We start from the raw sequence: 27955 nt of genomic DNA, 5'->3' as shown, positions 1-27955 counted from the left end.
CTCTTTGTGCCCTTCTTGGTTCTTGCCTCTTGCCCCAGCCTCGCCGCAGAGATTCGTGTCACTCGGTCCAATGGATCCCAGGTTTTAAGGTTTTCCAAAGCTTCTCTAGGGGTCCTGGTGTGCCCTGGGTTGAGAGCACTGCCCCAGGGGTACAGCCCTTCCTCTAACCTGAAAGTCCCCCCCCAAACGGACACAAGGACAAGAGGCCGTCAGAGCCCTGGGACTTGGGAGCATGCACTGCTCTGGGGCCGAGAGGCCACAGCTGGGACAGAGGGAAGTGAGGAGGCAGAAGTACACAGCGCAGCGAGGCGGTGGGTTTGCGTGTGACACCAGACAGCGGCCAGGCCTTCCGTGCCTTCAGTCTTGAGCTAAAATTCATAAGAGCACACTGATCTTTCCTGTTAAGTGAACAGCTTACCGGGACAGAGATACTGAAGGAGCTAGACCAACACCGTGGGCTGAAGTCCGCAGAAGGTGGCAGTGAGGGACAGAGTCACGAGGTGACTGGGACTGCCTTTCTCCTTAATATCGTGACTTTATGGACAGGAATTATGACATGATCGGGAAAGTACAGAGGAGCAGAAGGGGAAGACTAAGTGTAGAAGCCCACTGCTGTTTAGGATCCTCACTCCTGTCACCTAATACTTTCCCTTCACTTTTAGCAGCTGCATGCTGTGACACGTCTAGTTTAACCAGTCCCCCTAGTTTTTCAATATTATAAATAACACTGGAGGGAAGATGCTGACTCGGATTTTAGCAGAGACACACACGGTGTAAACTTTACGTGGCGTGTGGAGGGGTGTCTGATTCGAGGGTAGAAGTGTCCCCAGAAGTCCCTCTTACCCAGAAGCGACTTTCCACATACTCTTCTAATTTTGAGATGCACTTCTAATAACGGGTTTCTAGATGTCAGAGCAGTACAGAAACTCCCAGCCCCTAGGGTGCTTTTTCCTATACGGGGAATGTCCTAACCAATGGGCAGGGAGCGAAAGAGTCTCCTAATTCAGGACAGGCCAGAGGATAGTAAGCACTAAGCCAAAGATATTTACGATGGGGTCTTTAATCCTTGAGGATTCTTGGAAAATGGGAAACGTACCAAAACACAGAAGAGAAATGTTCAGGCCTTCAAAAGAAAAAGGCGAACCCCCAAAATCACGAGGACTGAACTGGCCCCCAGACCTTTCCAGCTGTGCGGCAGCCTGAGAAGTGGATGGCGTTTAAGCATTTGGATGGCGTTTAAGCAAGGATGTGTGGCTCTCTGGGGGCCCCAGGGGCAGATGCTCCCCCCCCTCCACCGCAGTGTTGCTGAGGCCCTGGTGTCGGCAGTGCAGAGGGCCTGCCCCAGAGGCCTTCAGGCAGCGGGTCCCCGCGCCTGCTGTGGGCATAGAGCAGTTACCCCCCTACAAGCCGGAGGGACGGGAAACTGGAGCAGAGTCTGACCCAAGTCCCTCTCTTTACTTGGATTCCCACCCCCAACTCATCCGGGACCTTTAATTCCTTAACCAGAAGCAAGACAGCACAGGGGAGGAGACAGACCTTTGGAACACTCATTAGCACGCTCACACACCCACACGCACATTCTCCGAGCCTCAGTGCCCCTCGTCTGGGGCTTACACGAGGGGCTGCACGACCGTGGTCAGCACAGGGCCTGGCACACAGGAGCCCTAGAGAATTAGCAGCACGGTGGTTACTCTCTGGGGGCCTGGAGGTGCAGGACTTCTGCCTGGTTAACAGGCGACCTCCCGCGACTCGACCGGGTGTGGACGGGGTCAGGCTGGGCTGTGGGCAGCTCAGCCTCCCCTGTTTAGTCATGGCCCAGGGCCAAGTACGGCAGCTGGGCTGCAGCTCCTCCTCTCTTCCTGCTTTCTCCCTGCTCCTCCCCCTGCCTGGAGAGGCACGAAAAGCTGCTTGCAAGCAAATTCTTGGCCTAGCCTGGGCAGAAATGGCTGCATGTGGCCGAGGGCTCCGCAGGGCCGTGGGTGCCTCTCCCCACCCCGCTTTGAGACGAGCTCACTCTGACGCCAGGGGACGTCTGAAGCCGGAGTACGATGCAGTGGTAATAGGAGCAGGTAAAGTGGGCTGGGCCGGAGCTGAGGGGCTGAAGGGCAGCCCTGCTCAGAAGGCCCTCGCGTCCCTCTACTCTGGCACAAGCTGGCCAGGAGTTGGGATGCGAGCAGGTGCTGGCGTGGAAAGCCCACCTGTCTACGAGCAGATGCCGGGGTTCTGGGGTAGGCTTTGCTGTTGACTCACTGTGTGGCCTGGGGCAGATTCCTGCCCTCTCTGGGCTTGAGCCTTCCCATCTAGAATGACCAGGGAGGACTAGGTGAATTCAGGGGTTTCCACGTATCTCCTGTGAAATAAGCTAGTTGCCACCGTACTCTTGGAAAGCATATGGTACGTAAGGTTTGGAAGGAAAGAGCCCTGGGACAAGAAGTGTGAAATCCAGCCGCCCCAAGTGCCCTGAGTTCTGGTCACCACCACCTGACCACTGGGACACCCCACCCCTGAGGACACTGCAGTTGCTCCATAAAGGGGAGTTAGTAAAAAATAGAAATGAGTCCCAGAGATTCTCCTGCCTACGCGCAGAGGGTGACAGCCCCTGTTGCCTTGCCTGCCTGGGCACGTGGGAGACCTGCTGCAGTGACCCTGCTATGCTTTGCTGAGCCCCAGGCTGCAGGGCACCTAATTCCACTGCGAGTGTGTGAGGCTGCGGGCCAGGACCAGGCTGCCTTTCCTCCGGGCCTTCCACTAACACTCACACAGAGCCCCAATTTCAGCTTCTGACATTATTTCCAACTGGGTTTATACAGAGCGACCATGACAGGCCTGGAAGGACATGCTCATCACACAGCTTTAAAGCTGTGTCCCTGTTTGGGCATTTCTTCATTTTTACCCCTACAAAGAGCAGTCGTGTGCTGGCCAATGTTTAGTAGTCACCTCTCCAGGGAAAATGTGCGCATATATATCCATACGTAAGTTTATTATAAATACGGAAGTAAAAGAAGTGTAGCACACAGTTTTGCAGATAAAAAATATAATACTGGGCTTCTCTGGTGCCGCAGTGGTTGAGAGTCTGCCTGCCGATGCAGGGGACACGGGTTCGTGCCCCGGTCCGGGAAGATCCCACATGCCGTGGAGCGGCTGGGCCCGTGAGCCATGGCCGCTGAGCCTGCGTGTCCGGAGCCTGTGCTCCGCAACAGGAGAGGCCACAACAGTGAGAGGCCCACGTACCGCAAAAAAAAAAAAAAAAAAATATATATATATATATATATATATATATATATTTATATATACAATACTGTAAATTCCAGGTAGCCAATCTGTTCTTACCAAGTACCTGTGACTTCTGCCAAACTCAGTAACCAACCTGTGGTTGCAATTTGACAAATGAAAATAGTTCTGAAAAGAATGTTGTTTGATATTTTTATTTAAACAGCAGAAAGAAAGTGAAACAAAGATTTATGTCTGAACTTCACTCCTTCCTCAACGACGGGAATGACTTTGCTCAATCAGATAATGTTTTTCGAACACTGGAAGAACAGTTCCTCAATTTTTTGCACCATTTCACAATGTAACAGCTACAGGCACAAGTTTAATCTACTTTATTAGCAGGTTCTCCATCACTTTCTTAAGTCTAACAACCGAAAACATAATAACTCAAGCCCTGGTGTGTAATGTCTGCAGATTTCCATAGTGTGAATACTCCTACTGTGGCCTTTTTCAAAGTTACCAATATGATGTCACCAAAGGTGGATTTGGGAGAGAGATGTAGCCAAGGATCATCATGTAGCATGGCCCCTCTATGGGTCTATAGAGGTAAATAACCGTGAAAGCATAGCCAACCGTTAAAGCAAAGTAAAACAATTAGGAAGTGACAAGCTTTGAGTATTTATTACCTTTGTTTTTTATATAATTATTTCATTGTAAGTTGATGTAATTTAATTTTTTACCAGGGGCTGCGTTTGACAACTATCTCACCAACTTCCAGGGCTGGGGGACTCCTGCTCCAGCCCCCCTGACTGGGCTCCGGAAGTGGAAGTGCCTCCCACCTTTCTTGCCCTTGGTGACAGCCCAGCCCTGCTGTCTCTTGGCAGAGAGGGTTGATCGTAGGTCCCCAGATAGATACCTGGGTGAATTGCCACAAGTGTGTGAGTCTCAGGCCGGAGTTTTTCTTTGACATTGCTTCTCTAATTGCTGGTTTGAAGGCATTTCCAGCCTGAGTGAAGAACACAGTGGCATCTTCTAAGATAAAGATTATCTCTGCTCCCTGAAGCCACACTGGGAGCCACCTTAAAAGAGGACCCTGATTTAGTCATTTGACTAACTTTGCCTAAGAATGACCCAAGGAACTTGTTAAAATGCAGTTCCTGGACCCCCTACCTGGTGATTAGGATTCTGAGGAAGTCAGCACATCTAACCAACACTTGGAACGGATCTGATGGAGGCATGTGCAGCCCACACATTCAAGAACCCACGTTCAGAGCAGCTTCTCTCCAGAGCTGCCCCGTGCCTGCTGCATAAGGAACCCTGCAGTCTGGCCTGGAGATAAGCTGAGCCCGAGCCCACAGCTTAAGTTTCCTTCAAGGGGAAAGGAGAGGTCACCAGAAGCTGCAGGAAGGCTCAGCCAGGACTAGGGGTAGGGGAGTGGGGGAGGGCAGAGGAACTTGGGCTGTTGGATCCTCGACCTTTGCCCTTTGAGGTCTGTTTGTGCATTTGTGGGCTTACATGTGTTGACTGAACTGGACCTTGTTGCCTGGAAGCTTTTATTAGTTTTCCGAGATTTATGATCAGCACTGATTTAAAGGCAGCTACCTTTTATTGTCTGCTAAGGGACAGGTGCTTTCCCTGCATTACTGGTTATCCTCCCTTCAACACTGCAGGTCCGGCAGGCCCTCTGTTTTTACACGTGAGGAAGACAGCAGAAGCCAGGATGAGCCCAGGACAGTCTGCCTTTAATTTGTCATATGTATTTGAGAGCAGGGCTTTCCAAATTTCAGGTTGCAATCCATCCATTCATGATTCCCTTCCATCATATTTTTGAAACTTTCTTAAGAAAATTATCAAAAACGTATTAAAAATAGTACTGTATCAATCAGAATTTTTAAATGAAATATAATCAAGTAGATCGTCACATGCTTATCACATGATGATTTAATATTAGTTCCTGAAACTTTCGTTTCTGTGAAATACATTTATTTGTGTGTGGGGGTGTCAGGTCACAGAGTAAAATGCATTTCTTCCTCAGATCACGGTCAAAGAGGTTTAAAAAACTCCGTTTCAGAGATTCCTTTAATGGATGATAAATTGGCTCAATGACCTAGAAAATTCTGGCAGGTCTCTATGTGGAAAATGTAAAACAAAACCAACTCAGCCATGAGAAATCCATCATGTGGGTCATTGCTGCCTCCTATTTGTGGATGTTTGTCATTTTAATGGCTGAGCCTTTTATTAGAGTCAACGCTGGGTTCAGGTTGGCACTCAGAGAACATAGTTACCTTCTGGCATCTTTGAAGACTCAGAGTGACTTCCCACCACCAAAGAGAAGCATGTGCCATGTGTCCCAGGGGAGGCCTGGCCCCCTCCCTGAAAGCAACCAGGGCCTGTTCTCCACCCATCGAGGACTTCTCCAGCTGCTGCATTTTATTCTGAGACTAAGGAAAGGGGAGACCCCAACACCAGGGCCCCATGTGCTCGGCCTGTGGGTCTGAGACCACCTGCATCAGAATGACCAGGGAGCTTCTGTGAAGTACATCCTGGTCCACGCCCCCAACCTGCTGAGTAGATTCTGGGGAGGGGTTGGGGAATCAGTGTTTACTCGAGTTCTCATGTGATCCTGAAGCTTCTCAGAGCTGGAGAGGCACTTGCTAGCAGTGGGCTTGGTGTGGAACATCGGATCCCAAGCCAAGTTTCAGGGCTCCTACCCCAGGGGCAGCCTGCCTAAAATTTTTGGAAAGAAACTCTATAGTAGACAAATCTGCCCAGTCAGCTGGCACCCCTGAAGCACGCTGAGCTACTCTAGCGCACGTCAAAGCCGTATGTGTTTCATTCATTTTGAGCTGTTCCTGTTTTATTTGGGGAACACTGGGAATTGACAAAGACGCCCCTTCTGGGGCACTGTTGTGAGCCATGCTTGGGCACAACAAGCCATGCCTGGCAGCAACTGTCCACAGGACCAGCGCTCACCCGGACGGCTGGTGATTCCATGCCAGCCAGGGACGTCTGGCATCATCGTACAGCCTCGCCTCCCTCTCTTCCCTGCTAAGTCAACTGTCACACTCCCTCTGACAGTCACCCACTCGTCCCCAAGTGCCAGAAGCCCAGCAATGCAAGGCTTCGTTGGATAATTTTCAACTAATGACTGTGGATTTCTCCTTGTCCCCACTCCAGCATGAGCCACTGGCCAAGCCAGGGTGACAGGACTTTTTTCAGTTCAGGGCAAGAACCGGGGTTTTCTGGCTCCCCAAAGACTGGTATCTTACAGCATTGAGCTAGATGCTATTCCAACATCGAGATACAGGTGAGGGGGTCCCCCAAGTTCTGCTACCTCTCCAGGATCTTCATGGGCATGGGGACAGGGGTGGGTGGCCACACTCCTCAAGGAATGTGTCTGTCTGCCCGCTGACCACTGTCGCTTTCCTCTCCCCTCCTCCTTCTCGTTGCAGGACACAATGGGCTGGTGGCTGTGAGTCCCTCCTGCTCTGCCCCGCTTCATTGGTCCCTGGGTGTGTGGCCCTCAGCAGGAGTGTAAGGAAGCGACAGGATGAATGCCGAGGGGGAGAAGGAAAGGCCAGCTAGTCCTCGCGCCCTGGTGCTGACCAGCAGCTGGCTCGAATGGACATCTGCAGTTGCTAAGGAGGATATCAGGGGCTCCCTTGTTCTCCTCTCCTTAATGCTCATAGGTTTCCCCCATGACCTTTCAAAAGCAAGGTGATAAATAGCTGGGAAAGTGTGTAATGGGCATAGCCGGGGAGGCAGGTTGGAGCTTGCAGGGTCAGGTAACTGGGGCTGGGGGGGCCTTTGACTCCAGATAGTGGGCTGTCCTTGTGTACAGACCCCATATTCCCCAGCCAGGTTTAGGCCAGGTACCAACCTGGGGAACACAGCAGCTATACACGGTCCAAAGTGTGCCCTGGAGACAGCGAGGAAGCCGACCTAGCAGAGGAAGTGGGGCCCTGCCCCAGCACAGGTGGCTTCTGGGTCCCAAGCTGAGCCAGGCCAGGGTTACCCTAAGGCTGTGCTTCTCAGACCAGAGTCCATGTACCCCTAGGAGACCACAGTGTGTGCTACAGGGCTTCAGGCCACCAGCCTAACATGGAGCACCTTCCTGAAGCAGCGGCTGCCCTAGGGTATCAATGCAGGGGCTCAGCAGCATGGAGAGCCAGGAGACCTGTGTTAAATCTTAAGGCTTTTCCTGACACAGCAGTTTTACTTGAACATTTCACAGGGGACATTATTTAACTCAACCGATCAGTAATTTAAAACATTGATTTTGTATTAATACCAACGTGGGTTTGTCCCCAGCTCTGCCACTTTCCATTTGCAAAGGTTAAGGCGAGTCAGTTTATCTCTCTGAGCCATGGTAAAATGAGAATTAAAATGCCCACCCTCACCGAATTGAGGTGAAGGGAATAGATGATGTGCCCCAAGGAGCCAGCTCATAAAGCCTTACACAAATGGTGAGCATGGGGACAGCGTGGGGTGTCCCAGGATAAGAGGTATAGGAGGAACTTAATTCTAGGACACGGACTTCGGTTGACTGATTTGGGGAGAGCCTAAGGAAGTAGGGGTCGGCTCTAGATTGGATACTGTCAGAGTGCGGGCAGCCCTGTGAGCAGGCATCTCAGTAACCGTGTGTGCAGGGAGGGGAGACTAGGGTGAGGAGGGCAGTCACTGTGCACACGTAGCATCACTCATCTTGGCCGAGAGAGATGGTATTGTGGTGGCCCAGTAGACCCTGTCTCGTTTGTGCTTAGACACAATTGTGAAGTGGGCTTGCTCTGTCCCACTTTGTCGTGGTCTAGATTATCCCTGTCTGCGGTCATCATTATGAGTGGGAGAAACAGGGCTTACCTCTGAGGGCCAGGCCACCTTCTGAATGTCATGTTGGGCAGCTCTTTTCTCCTTTCTCGTTAGGATGTGTCAGGAGTGTAGATTCTGGGTCCAGACCGCCCGGGTTCAGTTCCTGACACCTCCACTCATCAGTTCTGTGATCCTGAGCTATTAGCCTCACTGAGCCTCGGTTTCCTCCTCCGTGAAATGGGGAGAATCACGGTGCCTACCTCTAGGGTGGATTATATGAGATGATGCTCGCACGGTGTCTGGCACATTGTAGTAGCCAAGCGAACTTTTTAGAAAGTCTGCCTTCAGAGCTACACCATCCCTGTTGTCACCTTGGGGGTGGTAGCTGCAGTGGTGTGAGGACCAGCATTTTAGGTCTGTAGACTCAGGGCTAGTTCCATTCAACAAATAGTTATTGATTTTCCACTAAGTGCTAGAGAAAAGTTAATCCCCCCCCCGCATCATTTGTTCCCCAAAATAAGGCTGTGCTATAATCATGGCTTCATTGATTGAACACGTCCCATGTGCCAGGGACCCTGTGTAAGCCCCTTCTAGGGACCAGCTCAGAGAATTCTCACAGTGACCCCGTGAAGCAGTCAAAGTGGGTGTTATTATCATCAGCCCCATTTTTGCACATGAGGAAACTGAGGCTGGATGGATTAGGTACTGAGGCCGCCCCAGCAGAAAAGAGAAAGAGGAGTGGAACCTGGGCGGTCTGGCTCAGCACTCATAAGGCAAGCTCACGGTGCTGCCTGCCTCAGGCCAGTGAGGAGAGCGAGGCTTGCCACCCCACCTCCCCAGGAGATGAAGAGTTCACAGAGGCACTGGACCTTGCAGGAGGGAAGGTCACCTCAGGCTGGGAAGTGGAGGGGCAGGACCAATCATGTCAGGTCTTAGAGAACATCTCGGGGGCGGTGAACATTTACAGGTGGCAGGGGGAAGGGCATCTCAGAGGCAGGAACAGCTTGAGCCAGCCCTGTGGTCAGGACCCTGAGAGTGTGGGTCAGCCCCCAGGGGTAAAGGGAGGGCCCTGTGTGCCCCGCCCCAGGCGGCATACCTGCAGAGACTGGGGGTGAACACGGCAGTCTTCGAGAGACGCCACGTGATCGGGGGTGCAGCTGTCACAGAGGAAATAATCCCAGGTGAGCCAAAGAGGTGGGTGAGGGGCATGGGGGGTGACCACTGGTGACCCCTGGTTACTGTCTTCATCCGATTCATTTTCAGGGTTTAAGTTCTCCCGAGCATCCTACCTCCTCAGCCTGCTACGACCGCAGATTTACACCGAACTGGAGCTGAAGGTAGCATGTGTGTGTGTGTGTGTGTGTGTGTGTGTGTGTGTGTGTGTCCACCTGCTCCATGGCTTGGGGGCTGGGGAAGTGGGCAGTTGCTATTCTTCCCTCCGAGGGTGTGTCTATCTCCCATGGTCTCCGTAGTGCCTGCCCACAAATGGGCTTTGTCTGGCCCACCCAGTGTCTTAAAGATCAGGAAATTTCATACACAAATCAAACCTCTCGAAGAACAAGCTTTGTCAACATCAGGCCCATGTTCCTACGTGCTGTACCGGCTGGCCCTTTACGTGGATTCGGTCCCAGCTCTTCTTTGTCACATCACTTCCTGGGGTCTGTCCAGCCCCCATAGGAAACCTGCTAGGACCCTTGGGCATCTGAGTTTGCAAAGCTGCCTTAGGACCTGAGCTGATTTCTGCCCTCATTACACATGAGAGCCTGTCACCGTCCTCGGCAGCTTGAGCAGGAAGTCGGACTCGGGGACTTTCACCTCTCTGGGCTCCTGGGCCATTTTGAGGGCATCCTGAGGACTCACAGTCTGCCTCTGTCGACTCCTCTTAGCCTCACCTTGGTCCACAGTCTTGCCCCCTGCCCTTTCAGATTCCTTCACCCCCTCACTGCCTCTTTGACAAACTTGGTCATGCATTCCGGGAGCCCACTTAGCTTACCTGCTTGGTGCCTCTGTCACCCACCACTTGGAGAAAGGTCCCCTGTGCTATCTGTATATGACGCTGACGGCACTTCAGCACCAACTTTGCCCTAAATTTTAAATTAATAAGACATTAATCCACTGACACCCATTAAATAAATTATTCTTTGTGCCCCTAAGAGAGACACACAGAGAGAGCACACACCTGTCACCAGCCAGGACTGGATGAAACCCTGCCAAGGCCTGGGAATGGGTCTGTGGACTTCAGTCCAAACCAGACGATAGGTGAAGGCAATTTTCTGACACACCAATTATGCAGAGTGGCAAGTGTGAGGGGAAGGGTGGGGGTAGACCCTCCTTTTAAAAATCTAACTTATGAAAGCTGAGGATCACAGAACAGAAATTTTCACATAATTATTCTCTTTATTTTTTCTTTTTTAAATAATTTCCTGGGATTCCTTTTAATTTATTTTTTTGGCTGCATTGGGTTTTCGTTGCTGCGAGCGGGCTTTCTCTGGTTGAGGCGAGCGGGGGCTACTCTTTGTTGCGGTACGCAGGCTTCTCATTGCAGTGGCTTCTCTTGTTGCGGAGCACGGGCTCTAGGCACACGGGCTTCAGTAGTTGTGGCTCGCGGGCTCTAGAGCACAGGCTCAATAGTTGAGGCACACGGGCTTAGTTGCCCTGCGGCATGTGGGATCTTCCCGGACCAGGGCTCAAACCCACGTCCCCTGCATTGGCAGGCGGATTCTTAACAACTGTGCCACCAGGGAAGTCCATTGTTTTTATTTTTTAAAAAAAGTTACTCATTTGAAAATGGTATTCTCATAGGGTTCCTTTAACTAGCAGCTCCCAAGTGAATTGAGTATATCCTTTGATCTCTGATCTTGGGCTGCATTAATAGGAGAATGGTGCTCAGATCAAGGTGGGAAGCAGTCCTGCTGCATGATGCACAGAACTAATCCCATCCGGAGTGCGGGGTACCTTATTTTAACAGGACGTTGACAACTCAGAAGATACCTATAGGAGGGCAACTGTTCCTCTTTCTAGGAATATTCTGTTTCCAGTACAATAATAAAGAGCATTTATTTTACCAGTGTCATATCTTGGGCTACGAGCTTTCATGCTCTGTCAATTTGTCCTCGTCTGTGAGACGAGAGCAGGTAGTGTCCCCATTTTATGATGAGGGAACCGAGATTCAGGGGGGTTAAGTTCGCACACTAGGAAGTGACCAAGAACTTGAGCCAGGTCTAACTGACTCCTCCTCGGTCTGTGAGGTGCCGCCGCCGTGGGCACCTTGATAGCCACCCAGCTCAGCCTCGTGCACCTCCAGGCGCTTTGCCGATGACAGTGGGCCAGGTCACAGACACAAGCTCTTCCAGCAGCTCCGGCCTCGGCAGAGCACGGGGCTGAGATTGCAGGCTCTGGAACCTAACTGGTCGGTTTTGAATCCCTGCTCTGCTGTTACCAGCTGTGTGACTTGGCCTGGTGGTGCCTCCTCTTCCTCCTCTGTAACGTGGAGGTGTAATAGTACTGGCCTCATAAGGCTATTGTAGTGGTTGGTGTTTGCTCATCATTACTACAGTGCCTGGGGCATGGTCAGTGCTCGACAACTGTCAGCTAGTATTACTGTGTTGGCCAAAAAGCTCATTCGATTTTTCCATGTTACAGGAAAATCCGAGCGGACTTTTTGACCAACCCAATATTATGCCCATTCGTCAGTTGAGAAAACTGAGGCTCCAGAAGGACCTGTGGCCTGCTACTTCCTATCAGACCTTCCCACTGTGGGCCTGTACCCGATTAGACTGAGCTCTACTTGAGCCAGAGGATGACTCCGCCAACCTGCTTGGGGCCTCACTGGGCCTGTTTTCCAAGTCTCAATTTCCCCAGCTGTCGATGAGATCATCTCGCAGTTCTATCCACCTGGATAGTAAGCTTGCTTTTACAGTGGCCCCACAGTGAGTCGTGGGATCCCGACAAGGAGGGCAGAGGGGAGGTGGTGTCTTTCATCCTGTATCAGCCAGCAGCTGCCTTCCCCAGCTCTCCCTGGACCAGCCTTGACCTCATTCAAGTGGCACACCCTTGTCCTCCCTCCCACCTGCACTCACCTTCTGGCTCCCAACCCCATCCCTTTGCTCCTGCTTTCCTCAGAAATCTCTCTAAGGCAGGGCTCTCAAACTCTCAGGTCCCTCAGAACAATCTGGGCAACTGGTGGGAAAGTGGTTCTTGCTCAGAGGAACTAAGGGTGATTCTGTGGGACTGTGGTGGGCCCAGGAGCCAATAATTCTGAAGCAGGAGGACCCCAGAGCACAACTCTGAGAACCACACCCCTTAAATCTCCCATTTCTCTGCTCCCTAATGCACGGCTTGTCCCTTCCCAGTAATTTCCATCCAGGACGGCTGTACGTGCTGAGAAACCCCATGGGTAAATCAGAAGCGTTTTGTTTTTTACAAGAGGGAAACTGCGTGATCTGAGCAAATCTAATGGGGATAATATAATGGTGGTTTAACAGCCCCTTCTTATTCTGACACCACATCATCAAAACCATCAAGAATAACAACGGCTCCCTTGATGAGAGAAAGTCCTGGAATCAGATAAATAAATTAATCCTGTTCAATTATTGAGACTTGAAACAACCCTTGGGATCCTCTTGGGTCCCTTTTTCGGTGAGGGGAGGTTATTGATTCATTCATTCAGCAAATGCTTCTGAGCACCTGCCCTGTGCCAGGCCCTGGGAGAGGCATGTGGGGAGACAGCGGCGAGGGAAGGGGGCAAGGCTTCTGCTCTTAGTGAGAGGACTTCAGGGAGAGGTAAGTGCCACCTAAAGAAAGGAAAATAAAGCAATGTGACAGTGAGGAACTGGAGGTCCATCCTGGACTGGTGACCAGGAAAACCTCCCTGAAGGGGTGACGTTTGAGCTAGCATTCAAATGCCAAGAAGTCACCAGCCCTGTGAACATCTGAGCAGAAAGCGTTGCAGTCAGAGGGAAGTGAAGGTGGACAGGCCCAAGGGGAGGGAAGGTCATGTGGCCGGAGCAGACAGTGCCCGGCCAAGAGGCAGCAGATGGTGTGAGAGAGGGCCAGGGGCCAGAGGAGACAGGGCCTCGCGCGCTGTAAGCAAGGGCCTGCGCTTTATCCTGAGCGCCGGGGACAGACAGCAGAGGTGTTAAATCGAGAAGTGGAGTGATGGGATTTATGACTTTATGAAAGGTCATACCACCTGCTGGATGGTGTGGATTGTGGTGGAAGCAGCCATGGTCGCAGGGTGGTGGCTCAGGCTGAGTCAGGGCGGGGACATACGGACCAGGTCTGGAGGCTGAGCTGTGAGACTTGGTGATGGATGTGATGCCAAGGGTGAGAGACACAGAGGAACTAGGGACGCCACCTGGGTGGGAAAGAGTTCACTGTATCAGGAGGAACCAAGCTGGAAGTTCCTCCAGTTTGGAATCAAAGGCATTCCCCATCTTAGTGTTAGAAAGGATCCTGCAGGTCTCCCAACCTGCCCCTACCAACGCTCAGACTCACCTCCACAGAACGCTCAACCGTGGAGACCCTGCCATCTGGAACACCTGTGGTTTGGGGAAACTTCTGCTGTAATTATTGGAAAAATCTCTTTTGGTTTCCTCGTGTTTTCCTAAAACTTCTGCTCACAGATCTCATTTCGGGGGCAGGGGATGGGGGTGGGGAGCTTGCTACTCAGGTGACATTTGAGCAAAGACCTCAAAGAGGTGAGGGAGCAGACCAAGAATCTGGGGGAAGAAGTCTCTAAACGCCAAATTCGTCAAGTCACACGTTAAATACGTACAGCTCTTTGTATGTCAATAAAGTGGTTTAAGAACAAAGAGGTCTCCAGCAGGAGCAGTAAGTCGTATTGGTGGAGGCAGCACAGGCCCTTTTTGTTTTATCTCCACCTTCTTTGAAGAAGTAAATATACTCTTGGAAAGTTCTGTGTGCTAGTCAAATATCCGTAAATCAAATCATATTTTCAGTGCATCAGGGGAACTCCCATTTAAAGTGACCCTGGAGTAAATGAGTCTGCAAAGTAAATAAGTTGTTTCCGATGTGAACGATTTATCCACCTTGTAAATATGGATTTTCACATGACCGTGGCTTTATTGTGTCTTTCTCAGTTTTAGTTATTATTTCTGAAATGGGGGCATTTAAAGACTAACACTGAGAGCCAGGGCTTTGGAGTCACAGGGGTGTGGTTTCGAAACCAGGATCCACCTCCCCATGTGACCTTGGATAAGTTACTTCACTTCTCTGAGCCTCTGCTGTGGCATTTGTACAATGAGGATGATATACTTACAGAGCTGTTGTGATGTAACCATTGTAAACCCTAGTACAGTCCCTGGCACTGGGTAGCGTGGCGTGGTATGGTATGGTCTGCCATAGGGTGCCTGGGCAAGAGGGCTTTTTATACACTTGTATCAAAAATAGGAACCAGGACCACAGGCCTTGGGAACCTGCATGCAGGTACCTAAGTGGTCACACAAACACAGAGAAGGGTCATGGGCAGATCCCCTCAAATGTTACCTGTGCTGTCTGTGTTCTGCAGAAACACGGGCTGAGGCTTCATCTTCGAAACCCCCACTCATTCACACCTATGCTGGAAGAGGGCACAGCGGGCAAGGTGCCCAGGTCCCTTCTGCTGGGCACAGACATGGCAGAAAACCAGAAGCAGATCGCCCAGTTCTCACGGAAGGATGCCCAGGTAGGGAAGGTGACCAGAGACTGATCTCCTCCATCTCAGCCTGGTGGCCGCTCTTGAAAAAAAATGGGCTTGGTTGGAGTTGTCCTACAGCAGGTTGTCAAAGGCCACAAGGGTGTGGACAGGCCACTTTATCCGCCCTAGGAAGGCTCCAGTCTGTGCCAGCCTTTGATCTTGGGCACTGCAAAGAGAAGGAGTGGAGGACAGTTGGTTAAGACCAGTGAACACTGGAGACCCTCAAACCTGTGTGTGTTCAGCATGAGGCCACTGTTCAGGTGGCCTCCGCCTGAATTTCAAAAGGGAGTCCACTGATATGTCCTTATGCTCTAAGTGCTTTCTAGCTCTCCTGCTTTCAGACAGAATTCCAGGTGGTCATCAATATTAAAGCACATGAAGGCCAGAAAGAAGGGGAGATCAGAGACAGTTAAGGATCGAACACACTGGATCAGGAATTTAGGACAAGAGCATCGTAATAAATATTCATTTATTTTGGCATCATCCCCTGGCAGCCCAAGGCAAGAATGTGTCCATGATGGCGAGCAGGTCTGGTGAAAGGGAGTACACACATCTGATGGAGAAGGCACATTTCTTTTCCTAGGATTGCACTGTGAGGAATTTGCTGGGTAGCTTTGTCTAGATGAGTCGTTGAATGTAATGGGCCCGGTGTGATTGGTTTTACAGACATAAAAAGATTCTTTGAATGGCCATTTTTTGTACCAAGCCTAGATACAAGCTGAAGGCACAGCATTAACTCATATCTTGGTGGAAACATTTTTATAAGAAGAACCTGGGTTAACCAATCCGTGTGTGTTGCTTTTTGTTGTGTTAATCTAGTATTGGGTAAAACCAAGAAAACCACAGACACAGCATCTCTCTTCAGCCAGTGGTTTCCAAACACTGGCTGATGATCAAGTCAACCCAAAAAAAGTGCTTTTCAAGTGATTCTTTTGCACAGTGAGTTGGGGTCCGCTGCCTACACCCTCTGCTCCAAGCCCTGCTCGTCTCAGATGCACTAGAGAGGATTCAGGACAAGGCCAGGTCCCTGGGCCTAGAGAGCAGTGGCCTTGGCCGTGTGTGGCTGGGGCCCTGTGTGCTGGTGACCACAGGAGCGGGAGGCAGAGGCCACATCCCACTGTGGAAAGTAAGGAGCTGAATTCTGGTTTTGTCTTTGCACGTTGTCACATTAAAGACCTGCTGCAGAGAAAGCTGTTCCCCTTCATTTTAATCAAGATTCTCCAATGTACTTCAACACAGAGCTTTTCTTTGTGTAAGAGTCGTTAAAGTTCCATGGGTATATCCATGAGTGTAGATGAACCAAAAATTAAAAGCTCTCGGCTGAGATAAGATAGGGCCTCGGGTACCACGGGTGCCCATCCTTGCTCCTGTCGCCCATCCAGGGAAGGGGGTGTGGGGATCATAACCAGGCTGTCGAAGTGGATTCTGTTGCGGGAGGTTGTGGGGTGAAGGGATGCAAGCTTCTGTCCCTGCTGATGACAAGAGGATGCGGGAGATTTGCAGCCCAGGAAGAACAGTCAGCATGCTGGAATACAGGCAGAGAGATCTCACTTTTATCAGTAAGATATAGAAAGACAGGACAGAGAGGAGAAACTTTTCAGTGGTTTTTGGTTTATCACAGAGACCACTTCCTAGGATACTTGAGGATTCCGTGGCTGACGACTGGTCTTGGCCTACATCAACCCCCTTGTCCCTGCCACTACATGGTGACCCTCCTACTACCCAGGCTCTCTCTGACCTCACCAAGTGTTGACATCAGCACACAGACCTAGAACTGGGGGTAACTCAGCACAGCCAGGCTGAGCCACACTGGGCGTGAGGCCTGAGGACTCGAGCCTCAGCTGGGGGGCAGCAGGCCACATGGGGCAGCTGGAGGGCCAAGCATGGGGACAGTGTCTTTGTGGGGTTCTAGACAATGGGGCCTTGACTCGGAGCTCTGTTCCAGGCCTTTCCCAAATATGAGGCCTTCATGAATCGCTTGGCGTTAGCCATTGACCCTCTGCTGGACGCAGCCCCAGTGGACATGGAGGCCTTCCAGCGGGGCTCCCTGCTGCAGAGGCTCAAGTCGCTCTCCACCCTCAAGCCCCTGTTGCAGGCGGGTAAGTCCGAGGGCAGGCATCTGGGCATGATGAGCACCTTCGTGTGATTGAGCCCATCTTCTCCACAATTGGACATAAGCCTGAACCTCCAAGGCAGCCTGCCAACTGCCATCGATTAATAGGGGCCACCTGGAGCACTTGAAGTGGCAACGGTTTAGGATGGCGTGCTCTGAAAATAGAGCCCGAGCCAAAGGCTTATGTGCAAGTGGTTCATTTTGAAGGGGGATCCCAAGGAAAGGAGGAGAAACGGGAAAGAGGGAGAGTCGATACCAGGGTGCATTACTGAGCTGGCCACCACTGTGGCTGGTGAGGTCCTTCCCTCTGAGAAGCTTAGGAAATGCACATGAGGACATGCCCAGGAGGAGAAAGGGGAAACATTTACTCATTGGGTTCTGTCCTCCAGTGGTCAGAGGTTGCCCCCTGGGGTATTAACTCCCACATGAGGCATTAACTTCTGGGTTGTGCATCCATGGGTGCCAAGTGGGTTCCCGTAGGTGTCCTGTCGTGGTGCCAGAGAAGCCCCAGGGAAGAAATGAAGAGGCACATCTTCAGGTCTGAGGTGGGATGCTGTCAGGTTGCACTGTGTGAAGCTGACCAGAGCCTGCACGGAGCTCGTCACCATAGGCATGGCTGGAATAAGAGATGGAGCCCAAGAGAGTTTGAAAAGATGCCCCCATACAAGAAGGATGCTAGATTATTGGGCTCAGCAAGAAAAAAATTCTGTGATGAATTAGTGATGTCTGCTGTGGGTATGAGAATGGAAGTTTCACCAAGCCTGCTATTATTTCCTACCACTCCTCTAGGGGACAAAAACCAGTTTAGCTTCTATATTCTAGAAAAATACTGCATCAGTTAGCTGTGGTCACAAAATTGCTGCATAACAGACTACAAAATTCCAGTGGCATATAAAAATAAACATCCATTTCTCAAGTGTCTGCATGGTTCAGCTGATCCCAGCTGGGCTGAGCTGATCTGGTCTGGTCTCATGCATGTGTCTATGGCTGGGGCAGCTCTGCTCCAGGTGTCTCTAATGCTCTTCTTGGAAGCCACAGGTTAGTCCAGGCGTGGCCTTCTTATGTCAATGACAGAAGCACAGAGGGCAAGCCCCAATGTGCAGGCCAGTTTCAAGCCTCTGACTGCATCACATCAGTAAACATTCCACTGGCCAAGCAAATCATTTGAGCCCAGAATCAAGGGGCAGGGCGGTCAGCTCAGCTAGGGAGAGAAGCAGTGCAGAGTTACATGGCAAAGTGTGTGGACACAGGGAGGGGTGAAGGGTCAGAGCCAGTAGAATCTACCACAGATGCCAAAAGTAGACATCGCCTCCCAGATTACCAGTCCAAGGAGCGTCATACAATAAACATTCATGTAGTAAATATTTATTGAGCATCTGCTATGTGCCAGGCACCAAGCTGGGCACTGGGGCTACAATGCCTAGGGTTCATGACCTCTGCCTTCAAGGTCCTAGTGCCCAGTTACTCTCGGAGATAGTTTGAATCAGTATCAGAGGAATGGATTAGCCATGCTGCTGCCTCCCAGGGCACGGCCTTACAGAACTCAAAGTGGGGGAATAAGATACAAATTAAAAATTGCCCCAAAATAATTCTAACAGGTAAAATGTATTAAGTGCCTATGGAAATGCTTTAGAAATGCTCTACATACCTCGTTTAATCCTCACAATAGCTCTTAGGGGTACAGAATATTTTGTACTCCCATTTTACAGGTGCAGAGACATTATGGATCAGAGTGTTCCCTTCTTTCCTGTCTCAGTTTACATTTTATGGATCTCCTCCTTTAGGTCGCATCCTGGGAGCCCAGCTGCCCCAGTATTACCAGGTCCTCACAGCTCCAGCTGTCAAGGTGAGGGGCTCCCCAGCCTCAGGCTGGACCTTGCAGTGAGGGGGCCTCTGCTCCCGAGGTAAGCCCTTCTCCTGGCTGTCTTGCTGTCCCAGGTGCTGAATCAGTGGTTTGAGTCTGAGCCTCTAAAAGCTACTTTAGCAACAGATTCTGTGATTGGAGCCATGACAAGTCCCTACATTCCGGGGAGTGGGTGAGTGTGGCAGGTGAGGTGGGGCAGCAGGAGTGGAGCCGATCCCCCCTCGAGAGCGTTAACTACCGTTCCCTGAGCTCACCCAGTGAGCCAGGCAGGAGGAAGCACTTCACACAGGATTCATTTAAGCCTCAAAGCAACACCTGAGAGCTGTGGTTCAAAGAAGGGAAGTATCCCTCCCAAAGTCACACAGCTAGTAAGTGGCAGAGCTGATTTCCAGCCCAAGTTGTCTGACCTGCCCTCAACCCCACCCTGGGTCTTCCTTCTTAGCCACTACTCCCTACTGCTTCAGTAGAAATACCTCTGTCCTGCCTCCTGTGATATCTCAACATGAGCATCTTCTTCCCTATCATCTATCTATCTATCTATCTATCTATCTACCTATCTACCTATCTATCATCTCTTCCCTTCCCACAAATCCCCGTTGCCTGTCCCTCTCCCGCAGATCCTTTCCCTGGCTTCCAGGACTCGCACACACACAGATACCTTCACGTGGATGGGAAGCTGCCTTTCCCCTTGTGAGCGGGAGGTGTGCTGACAGCCTCATCCGAGAGGGGGCAGTCAGACACAGTGAAGTGTGTAGTTGAGGTATGATTTAATGAGCCCCTGTAGGAGCAGGAATGGAGGGGTGCATGTGTGTGTTGTGTGTGTGTGTGTGTGTTGTGTGTTGTGTGTGTGGGGGTTGTGTGTTGTTTGTGTGTGTGTTGTGTGTGTGTTGTGTGTGTTGTGTGTGTGTGTGTATTGTGTGTGTGTGTGTTGTGTGTGTGTGTGTGTGTGTTGGGATAGAGGATGCTGCCAAGTCTTGGGCCATTTCCAGTGCACCAGAAGATGCAGCTAGAAGCTGTCAGTGCGGCTTATCTCTCAAGGGATAAGAGCACTTTGGAAGTGGTTTTCCGGCACACACTAAGCCAGCCCCAAATTCCCCAGGGCCATGGAAAGGTGGGAGTTGGCAGCAGTTGCAACATCTTGGCCAAGATCAACCAGCCAATTTGGATTTTCCAGCTGGAGCCTCTGGTCCTTTTCTCTGTGGGTCTTCAGGAGGCTTAGCTACTGCCCAGTTTGTGAAATGGGCCTTTAAGTCATTTGTTTTTTCATTAATTCTTTCAATAAATATCGATGGAGCACTTGCCTGGGGACTAGGTCCAGGGACACGGTAGTGAATGGGGTTGAAATCCTAATGGGGGAGGTAGACACAGAGCAAGGAGTGGAATGGAGAGCTGTGGGCACTGTGATGGTGGGGCAACGTGGTCCAGGCTCAGAGAAGCCCCCCATGAGACAGAGATGTTTCATCTGAGACTCTAAGGACAGGAGGAATTAGCCAAATAAAAGAAGAGGGAGGAAGGGGCTTCTAGACTCTGGAACAGCACGTGCAAATGTAGGAGCTGCACGTGGATCACATGATCTATTCGAGGCACTGAGAGGTTTGGCTTAACAGAAGTGCGGGGTGTGGGGGGAGTGTAGGGAGGGACAAGGCTGACGAGCAGGCAGGAGCCCTGAAGGCCGGTTTTGGAGACTGGCCATCGTCCTCAGAGCACCGACAAGCCAGTGAAGGCTTGAAAAGAGCTGAGTGACAGGAGCATAGCTGAGTTTTGAGACTGGGCTCCAGGTTCTACGTGGAGAAAGGTCTACAGGGAAGAATGAGTGGGAGAAGTGGGTCTGATCAGGAGGACGTTACTGCAGCAACTTAAGAAAGAGAAGAGAATGGCCTGGACCAGGGAGGAAGCAGCAGGGAGTGGGGCCTTGGAAAGTTCTTTGGGAGGCACTCGACGATGTAGGTGGTGAGGGCCTAGTAGGAGGCAAGACTGACACCCAGTTTTCTGTTGGAAATTGAAGGTGCCATTCACTGGGATGGAGAAGACTGATGGAGAAACAGGTTGGGGAGTGGGGACAAGGGGATGGGTTTAAGATGCCTGCCCAAAGCCATGCCAGTGGAGATATCTGTGGGTAGCTGGGCATACAGGCTGGCACTCAAGAGAGAGCTGGAGAGGCAGGTTTGGGCATCGCTGCCACATTGTTGGAACCAAAGCTCTGCCCCCAGATGTTTGCAGGGGGAGAGGATGCAGAATGGGAAGCGAAGGGCTCTTGCAAGAGTCTCGAGCTCATTTAAAGGATAGTCGGACAGGGCTGGATGGGGGCAGGGAGGGGCTGAAGATACAGGACGGGAAGGACTCTCTGCACCTAGAACTCTGAGGAGATTAAACCCCACCTCCAGCCACTGATTCTGATGATCTGTCCTCAGGTATGTGTTACTCCATCACGTGATGGGGGGTCTGGAGGGGATGCGGGGGGCCTGGGGCTACGTCCAGGGTGGCATGGGTGCCCTCTCCGACGCCATCGCAAGCTCAGCCACCGCACACGGAGCAAGTATCTTCACTGAAAAGGTGAACAGCCCCTCTACCCCACCCCAATTTTTGGCAAGGATCTTAGAATAGAACAAATTATCGGATTTGGAGGGTCCCTCATTTTACTGATGGACAAGGCCTGGCTCAGGATCGAGGAGCTCGGGCTCTGCAGCCTGTACTGCTGTGAACCAGGTCCCAGTTCTTCTGCCTACCCCATTTGAATTCACAGCCACTATCCCACGTTTGGGCTGAGCCTTTGCATTGGAGGGGTGGGCTAACGCCTCACCAGGAGCTGCAGAGAATCGGGGCCAGGGCTGATGAGGCTGTGAGGGCCTAGGAGCAGCATGGACAGCGGAAATCCCCCAAGACTCACCCTGCACTTCCCTGCCCGGGGACCCTGGGGGCTCTTTCCCGTGGCTTTAGACAGTGGCTAAGGTGCAGGTGAGCAGTGGAGGGCGCGTTCAAGGAGTCGTGCTGCAAGACGGCTCGGAGGTAAGGAGCAAAGTGGTGCTGTCCAGCGCGTCACCGCAGATCACCTTCCTGAAGCTGACACCACAGGTGAGGCTGGGGGTGGAGGTGAGATGTCTACCTGGGGTTGGAATGTGGAGGGATGAAGGGGACCAGGGCTGCATCAGGGTGGGAGATGTGAGTGCCAAGTCTCTCCGGATGTGGGGAAATCTGTCTTCTCTCCTTACCTAACGGGCAGGGAGCAAACAGCAAAGAAGCCTCACAGGTGAGGGGAAAGGTCCGGGGACGTGAGGTGACCGAGGCCAGGCAGTTAGCAATCGGCAGAGCCAGAGCTAGAACTCAGGTCTGACTTTCAACCCAGGGTTACTTCTACAGCTTTCCTGCTGTCCTGATTTCTCCCCTCTAACCAGCTCTAATTCCACTGTTTGTGTCAGTGATCTGTTGCCACATGAATGCTGCATAACAACCACACAGCTTCTGGGCATATCAAGAAATACGGATTTAGCACACAGAGCGGTAGAAATCAGTTGATCTTGGCTGAGTTCAAGTGATTTGGGCTCACTCATGCACTCCTCCAGCAGCTGCGGGTCACTAGTGGGCCCTGCTGATGGCTGTGGCTAATCGAGAGGTCTCTGTCAGAATGTCCAGGATGACTCAGCTCTGCTCCATGTGTCTCTCATCCCCAGGCACGGTAGTCCAGATCTGGCAAAAGGCAAAATTGAGCAAACTCAGTCACGCAAGTGCTTCTGTTTGCATCCTATTTGCTAACATTAGCTTTGTCTCATGGCCAAGCTCAGTCACAGTGGGAGGGCAATAAAAAGGGGTGTGCATACAAGGAGGGTTGGGGACTTGGGGCAGTTTTTGCAATTGATCACACCTTCCCTGTCCCCCAAAGATATGATAATATGTGTATGAGCATGGAGCTCCCAGCGATTTGGGGATTATTCTTGGGGACAAGGCACCACTTTTTCTGAGTGATTCCACTAATCAAATTCAGCAAACATCAGTTCAAAAGCATCTTGAGACAATTTTGAGATCATCAAGACTTCCAAGAGCTTACAGACCAGAGGTGAAAGACGCTGCAGCCCACGGGCCATATCCATAGCAGGAGCTGGTGTGGGCCATTTACAGCCAGGACGCTGGCAGACTGCAAAGGAAGAAGTGGTTAGCGCTGAGCTGGAGGGGTCCAGGAGGGCTTCACAGAGGAAGTGGTTTGGCCGAGCTCTGAGTGAGGGAGAGGGTCTCCAGCAGTACAGGTTGAGGGATCAGTCTGAGCAAAGGAGTAAAGCAGCCCCCTTGGGGCCTTGGCCACCCCCAGGGTAGAACCTTCTTCTTTCAGGAGTGGCTTCCTGAGGAGTTCGTGGAGAGAATCTCCCAGCTGGACACCCAGTCGCCTGTTACCAAGATCAATGGTAAGAGGCACACCAGATTGTAGAGCTGTTTCTTTTGAGGTGATCTGAGTGAGAAATCTTCATGTCTGGGAAAGACTGGCCTTCATCATCATCTCTATCCCCTGCCCCACAGCCTGCCCCCCAGGTTGAAGGTGAAACACTTTTTCATACTTTTTCTTTCCAGTCTACCATGTGGGTGAGCAGGTGATGGGTAGAGATAGAGGACCCTGGGGGGCTGAGGACACAGGCCTTTGGGCCCTGACCCTCCTCTTTGGTCCCTCAGTGGCTGTCAACAGGCTGCCTGACTTCCTGGCGGCCCCCAATGCTCCCAGGGGCCAGCCACTGCCCCATCACCAATGCTCAATCCACCTGAACTGTGAGGACACCCTCCTTCTCCATCAGGCTTTTGAAGACGCCATGGATGGCCTGCCTTCCCACAGGTGGGGACCCTGGAGACACTTGAGCCCCTGGTTAGAGCACAGGAGGTGTGGTGGGACGGCAGGGACCGCGCTCATTCACCATCCTGGCCTGGGAGGGACCAGAGAGCCCCGAGCCTGCCGGTCTGGCTGGGGACAGGGGCCTGGAGATGAGGGAGCTCCCCGTGGGTGGTCTGGACTGTCCTGGTGGTCACCGAGCCCGTGCAGGCAAACACCACCATGACCTTGCAGAGATCATCGGCCCGGCCCCAGCATCCTCCCATCTCAGGCCTTCATTTTGTCCCGTCATCTCAGAGTGGCTCCCCAGCCCCTTCCCTCTCTCCTCCCCGTGTCACACGCAGACCTATGATTGAGCTCTGCATCCCTTCCTCGCTGGACCCCACGCTGGCTCCCCCTGGCTGCCATGTCATCTCCCTCTTCACTCAGTACACGCCCTACACACTGGCTGCAGGCAAGGCCTGGGACGAGCAGGAGAGAAACGCTCACGCAGACAGAGGTAAGGAGGGCTAGACCGCCCTGGCTTCACAGTGACAGCTGGCCGAGCGTCCCGAATGGCCTCCTCTCCTCCTGACTGCCCCATTCAGGATTAACACCTGCAAGTTCTTTGCCAGGGAGAGAGGAGTACCCAGGGAAACCTAAATCAACACAGTGAGTAACTGCTGGGGTCAGGCCCTGGGTGAAGAAAGCCAAAAAGACATCGTTCCTGTCCTCAGTCCTGCGGGGGAGACTAACAAACCAGTCTTACAGTACAACGGACTGGGGGAACCAAAGGAGGAAGCTGTGAGCCAGAGAGACAGGAGAGCTTTCCAAAGGAAGGGACATTTGAGCTGGGTTTTAAAGGATGAATAGGAGTCGACCAGGCAGCAAAGTGCATTCCAAGCAAAAGAAATAACTTGAGCAGAGTAATGAGGTGAAGAAATTTTTGCATGTTCAAGGGGAGACAAGTGTTTAGGGTTGGAGTAAAAAGGTGGGAAATAGTGGGAGGTTCTACTAGCCTGACACCCATAGGTCTCTGCAATGAATTGTTTATTTGTCTGTGGACTGTTTTTGTTTTTTTGCTTATTGAGGTATAATTTGCATATGAAAAAATATCCATTTTAGGTGTAGAGTTTAATGAATTTAGTAAATATGCCGAGCTGTACAATCGTAATGCCTCTTTCTCCTAACACCATCTCTTTTCCCTGTGTTCGACACCTAGTGTGCGATTGCATTGAGGCCTACGCCCCCGGCTTCAAGGGCTCCGTGGTGGGCAGAGACATCCTCACACCCCCTGACTTGGAGAGAGTCTTTGGGCTTCCTGGGGGGGTGAGTACAGGACTGGGGTCTCTCGTCACACTCTCCCTGTACCCCGACTCCCTGGCAGGCCCACGCGGCTTTATCTTGTCCGTCCACACCCAGCCTTCGGCAGGAAGAGAGGACAGAGGCAGAGACCACGGCAGAGAGGGGACGGAGACACCGTCAGGTTTAGGCAGCGAGGGAGGAGTGAGGAGAGGCAGCCCCTGCTGAGCAGGCCACCAGGACTGCGCCCTGCTGCCTGCATGTCCATGTCAGCCCCTCCCACCTGCCTTTCTTCAGAGGGACCTCCCCTCCCCCAGGCAGCTGTGCTCACACTTCTCTTATCAAAAACTCACTGAGCCTGGAGGCAGGGGGATGGGTCAGGAGGCCAGGTCAAATACAGCAGTGACTAGCTTCGTGTGGCTATTGCGCCCTTAAATGTGGCCAGGCCAAAATGAGATGGGCTTCGAGTATAAAATGCGCCCCAGATTGCAAAGACCGAGTACAGAAAAATGTAGCATGTCTCATCAATAATTTTAATACCAACCACACGTTGAAATGATAATACTTTGGATCTATTGGCTTAAATTAAATATCATTTAATTGGGTTAAATTAAATATATTATTAACATTAATTTCACCAGTTTCGTTTTAAGTGTTAATGTGGCTACTGGAAAATCTAAAATTACATGTGCGGCTCCCGTTATATTTTTACTGGACAGCGCTGGGCCGGATAGAGAGTGAGAGAGGCCAGGCAGTGGGAAGGGAAGGGAAAGGGTGGAGGCGGAAGGCTTGGGCAGGTGGATTGAGAAGTCTCGATAAATGTGCGTGCAGAGGGCGGGTGGAGGGGACGTAAAGGGTCCACCTGAAGGCCAAGGACGGGGAGGCGACGCCATCCACAGAGGCAGGGAAGACGGGACAGGAGCCGACTCGAGGGAAGAAGACGAGCTCAGTTTGGGACACGTTGATGGGGCAGGTGAAGGTCATCCCCCACGGGGACGTCCAGCAGATGTTGGTCTTTTTGTCCAGACCTGCCCTGCAGGTGTGCCTTTCCCCCTCCCCCACACCTCCTCCCTCCTCGGCTGGTCTGACCCAGGCCAGTGGAGCAGAACCGCGCTCAGCTCCCAGTATCCATCCGCCATTTACTGTGACCTTGGAACCCCAGGGCACAAGCTCAGTTGGGTGTCTTGGCCAAAGAAACATGTACCAGAGTCAAAATAAATCAACTTCCTCTATTTTTCAAACAGAGTGAGGGGGATTCAGAGTCCACAGCAACACCTTCAAAATCTCCCTTTTCTTTCCCATTCAGTTTCCTTACCCTCTGAAGATGCTCCCTACCCTTCTTCCTTCTTGAAAAATGCCTCTAGGAAACTTCACCCCCAGCCCTAGGACTTGTGCCTATTCTCTCTCTTCCCCTCCTCATTCTGCATCACAAGAGCCCGAGAAAACATCCTGGAAGGAGAAGAACCTTCCTTGGAGAACAGGGGAGGGGAGCGGGGTGGAGAATGTAACACTCCTATGTTAACGACTGTGGCCCTGCCTCCTGCAGAATATATTCCACTGCGCCATGGCCCTGGACCAGCTGTACTTTGCCCGCCCTGTGCCCCTGCACTCCAGCTACCGCTGCCCTCTCCGGGGCCTGTATCTCTGCGGAAGTGGGGCCCATCCTGGTGAGTGACCCTCGGTCCCGTTACCCTGTGCGGGCATCGAGGGCTGGCAGAGGCTTGCAGATGGGAGCAGGGTAAACAAGGGGGGAAGTGAGAGGGAGGGAACTCCCGGGAGATCAAGCCATCACCCACGTTGAGAATTCTCCGGCCACAACCCTCAGGTTAGCTCACCTCCTCCCCACGAGGCCTGGGGATACGTCCCAGTGGAGGCATCTCTCCAAGTTCCCATGGTGGGTTGTGTAAGACCCATGCCTCTAAATTCCCATCCGTATTTGAGACCAGTAAGAATCGGCAAAGTTCAGTTTCTCAATTTTAAAATTCTTCCCTGCTCCCTTCCCAGGCCTACTGACCCCACGGAAGCTCATCTCATACAGATGCTTCCTCTGAGCTATGTGGGCCCCGGCCCCCCAGACAGGGTCCATACTTCCATGACTTCCTCTCAAATCCTTAATCCCTCATTCTAGTTTCACGTGCTGGGAGTCTCACCATCTGGCCCATTGGCTCTCAGGCTGGGGGGGGCGGAGGGAGGGGGCCACTTGCTTGGACCAGGCACCTGGCCCTTCCTGCACTGATGCAGGGGAGTCCAGGATCTGTCTTAATAATCATCCCAGGTGGTTCTGATACCCACGGCCCCAGCATCACCCTTCAGGCGTCCCTGCTCTGCTTTGTGGCTGGTGCCTCAGCAAGTTCCATGGGGGGACGGAGGGGTGGGAGGGGGGTGAGCATGGCTTTGGTTCATGGGAGACTCCCTTCCAGGAGGAGGTGTCATGGGAGCCGCTGGACGCAATGCAGCTCACGTGGTCTTTAGGGACCTCAGGAGCATGTGACCCCCAAACCAACTCTGACCCAGGAAGATGAATTCACCCTTGAGATGTTAAGTCTCCATTGGGTCAGCTTCCCAGGATATGGCTTGAGGCAGGCAAGTCCTCAAGGCTCAAGCCACTATTCTAGAAAAAACAGTACGAGTTACATTGGGTCTCAGTTAACCTCGCATCTATGGCTTCTTGAATGAACTGGTTTTGTTTTATATCAATAGTTTGCATTTTTCTGTGTATTAGTACAATAGGTAATATGTAATAACCAGATGGGATAAACTTGTCTGGGGTACCCAGTAATCTCACAGCATCAGCTCCAAACAGTCCATCTGATCAACAAGCATCCTCTCCGCACTGTCGGGCCCCTTCTACCAGCTGATTGAAGGACTGCCCTGGGGAGGCCCAGTCTACTGCTGTCACATTTCTGGCAAACTGTATAAGAAAGGACCCAATTCCCCAGTGCCCCACAAAGTCACCCACAGGGGCCTTGGCCTGAGCAGTGCATGGCCTCTCAGGCCGTCCAAGCTGCCAGAGTCAGACAAACAGCAGTCAGGGTGAGTGCAAGGCGGGTGCAGCTGAGGGCCGTCTGGGGACCCACATTCCCAGTTCTGGAGATTCAACCGCTTACTTCCCATGAGCGAGCCATACCCGTCACATCACCAAAATCTTTCCACATAAACTTGTGTTGTTCTGAA

General features: G+C 51.9%; 1 protein-coding gene across 1 annotated transcript; it reads left to right on the top strand.

Annotated features, from left to right (window-relative positions):
• Positions 1 to 75: 75 nt before the first annotated feature.
• PYROXD2 (pyridine nucleotide-disulphide oxidoreductase domain 2) lies at positions 76 to 27955 on the top strand. The gene is made up of 16 exons (XM_022569114.3): positions 76 to 2069; positions 6663 to 6682; positions 9107 to 9200; positions 9283 to 9356; positions 14549 to 14704; positions 16662 to 16815; positions 18614 to 18675; positions 18768 to 18865; positions 21105 to 21246; positions 21631 to 21765; positions 23015 to 23087; positions 23350 to 23506; positions 23845 to 23999; positions 24702 to 24808; positions 26328 to 26448; positions 27202 to 27955. The coding sequence occupies exons 1-16, from the start codon at positions 1811 to 1813 to the stop codon at positions 27270 to 27272; spliced, it is 1878 nt and encodes a 625-aa protein (XP_022424822.1). The 5' UTR covers positions 76 to 1810; the 3' UTR covers positions 27273 to 27955.

The sequence above is a fragment of the Delphinapterus leucas genome, chromosome 16 (genome assembly GCF_059928025.1).
Source record: "Delphinapterus leucas isolate spDelLeu-1000000601 "Yukka" chromosome 16, BTC_Dleu_Yukka2, whole genome shotgun sequence".
NCBI lineage: Eukaryota > Metazoa > Chordata > Mammalia > Artiodactyla > Monodontidae > Delphinapterus > Delphinapterus leucas.
This window is presented reverse-complemented; position numbering and strand designations above follow the sequence as displayed.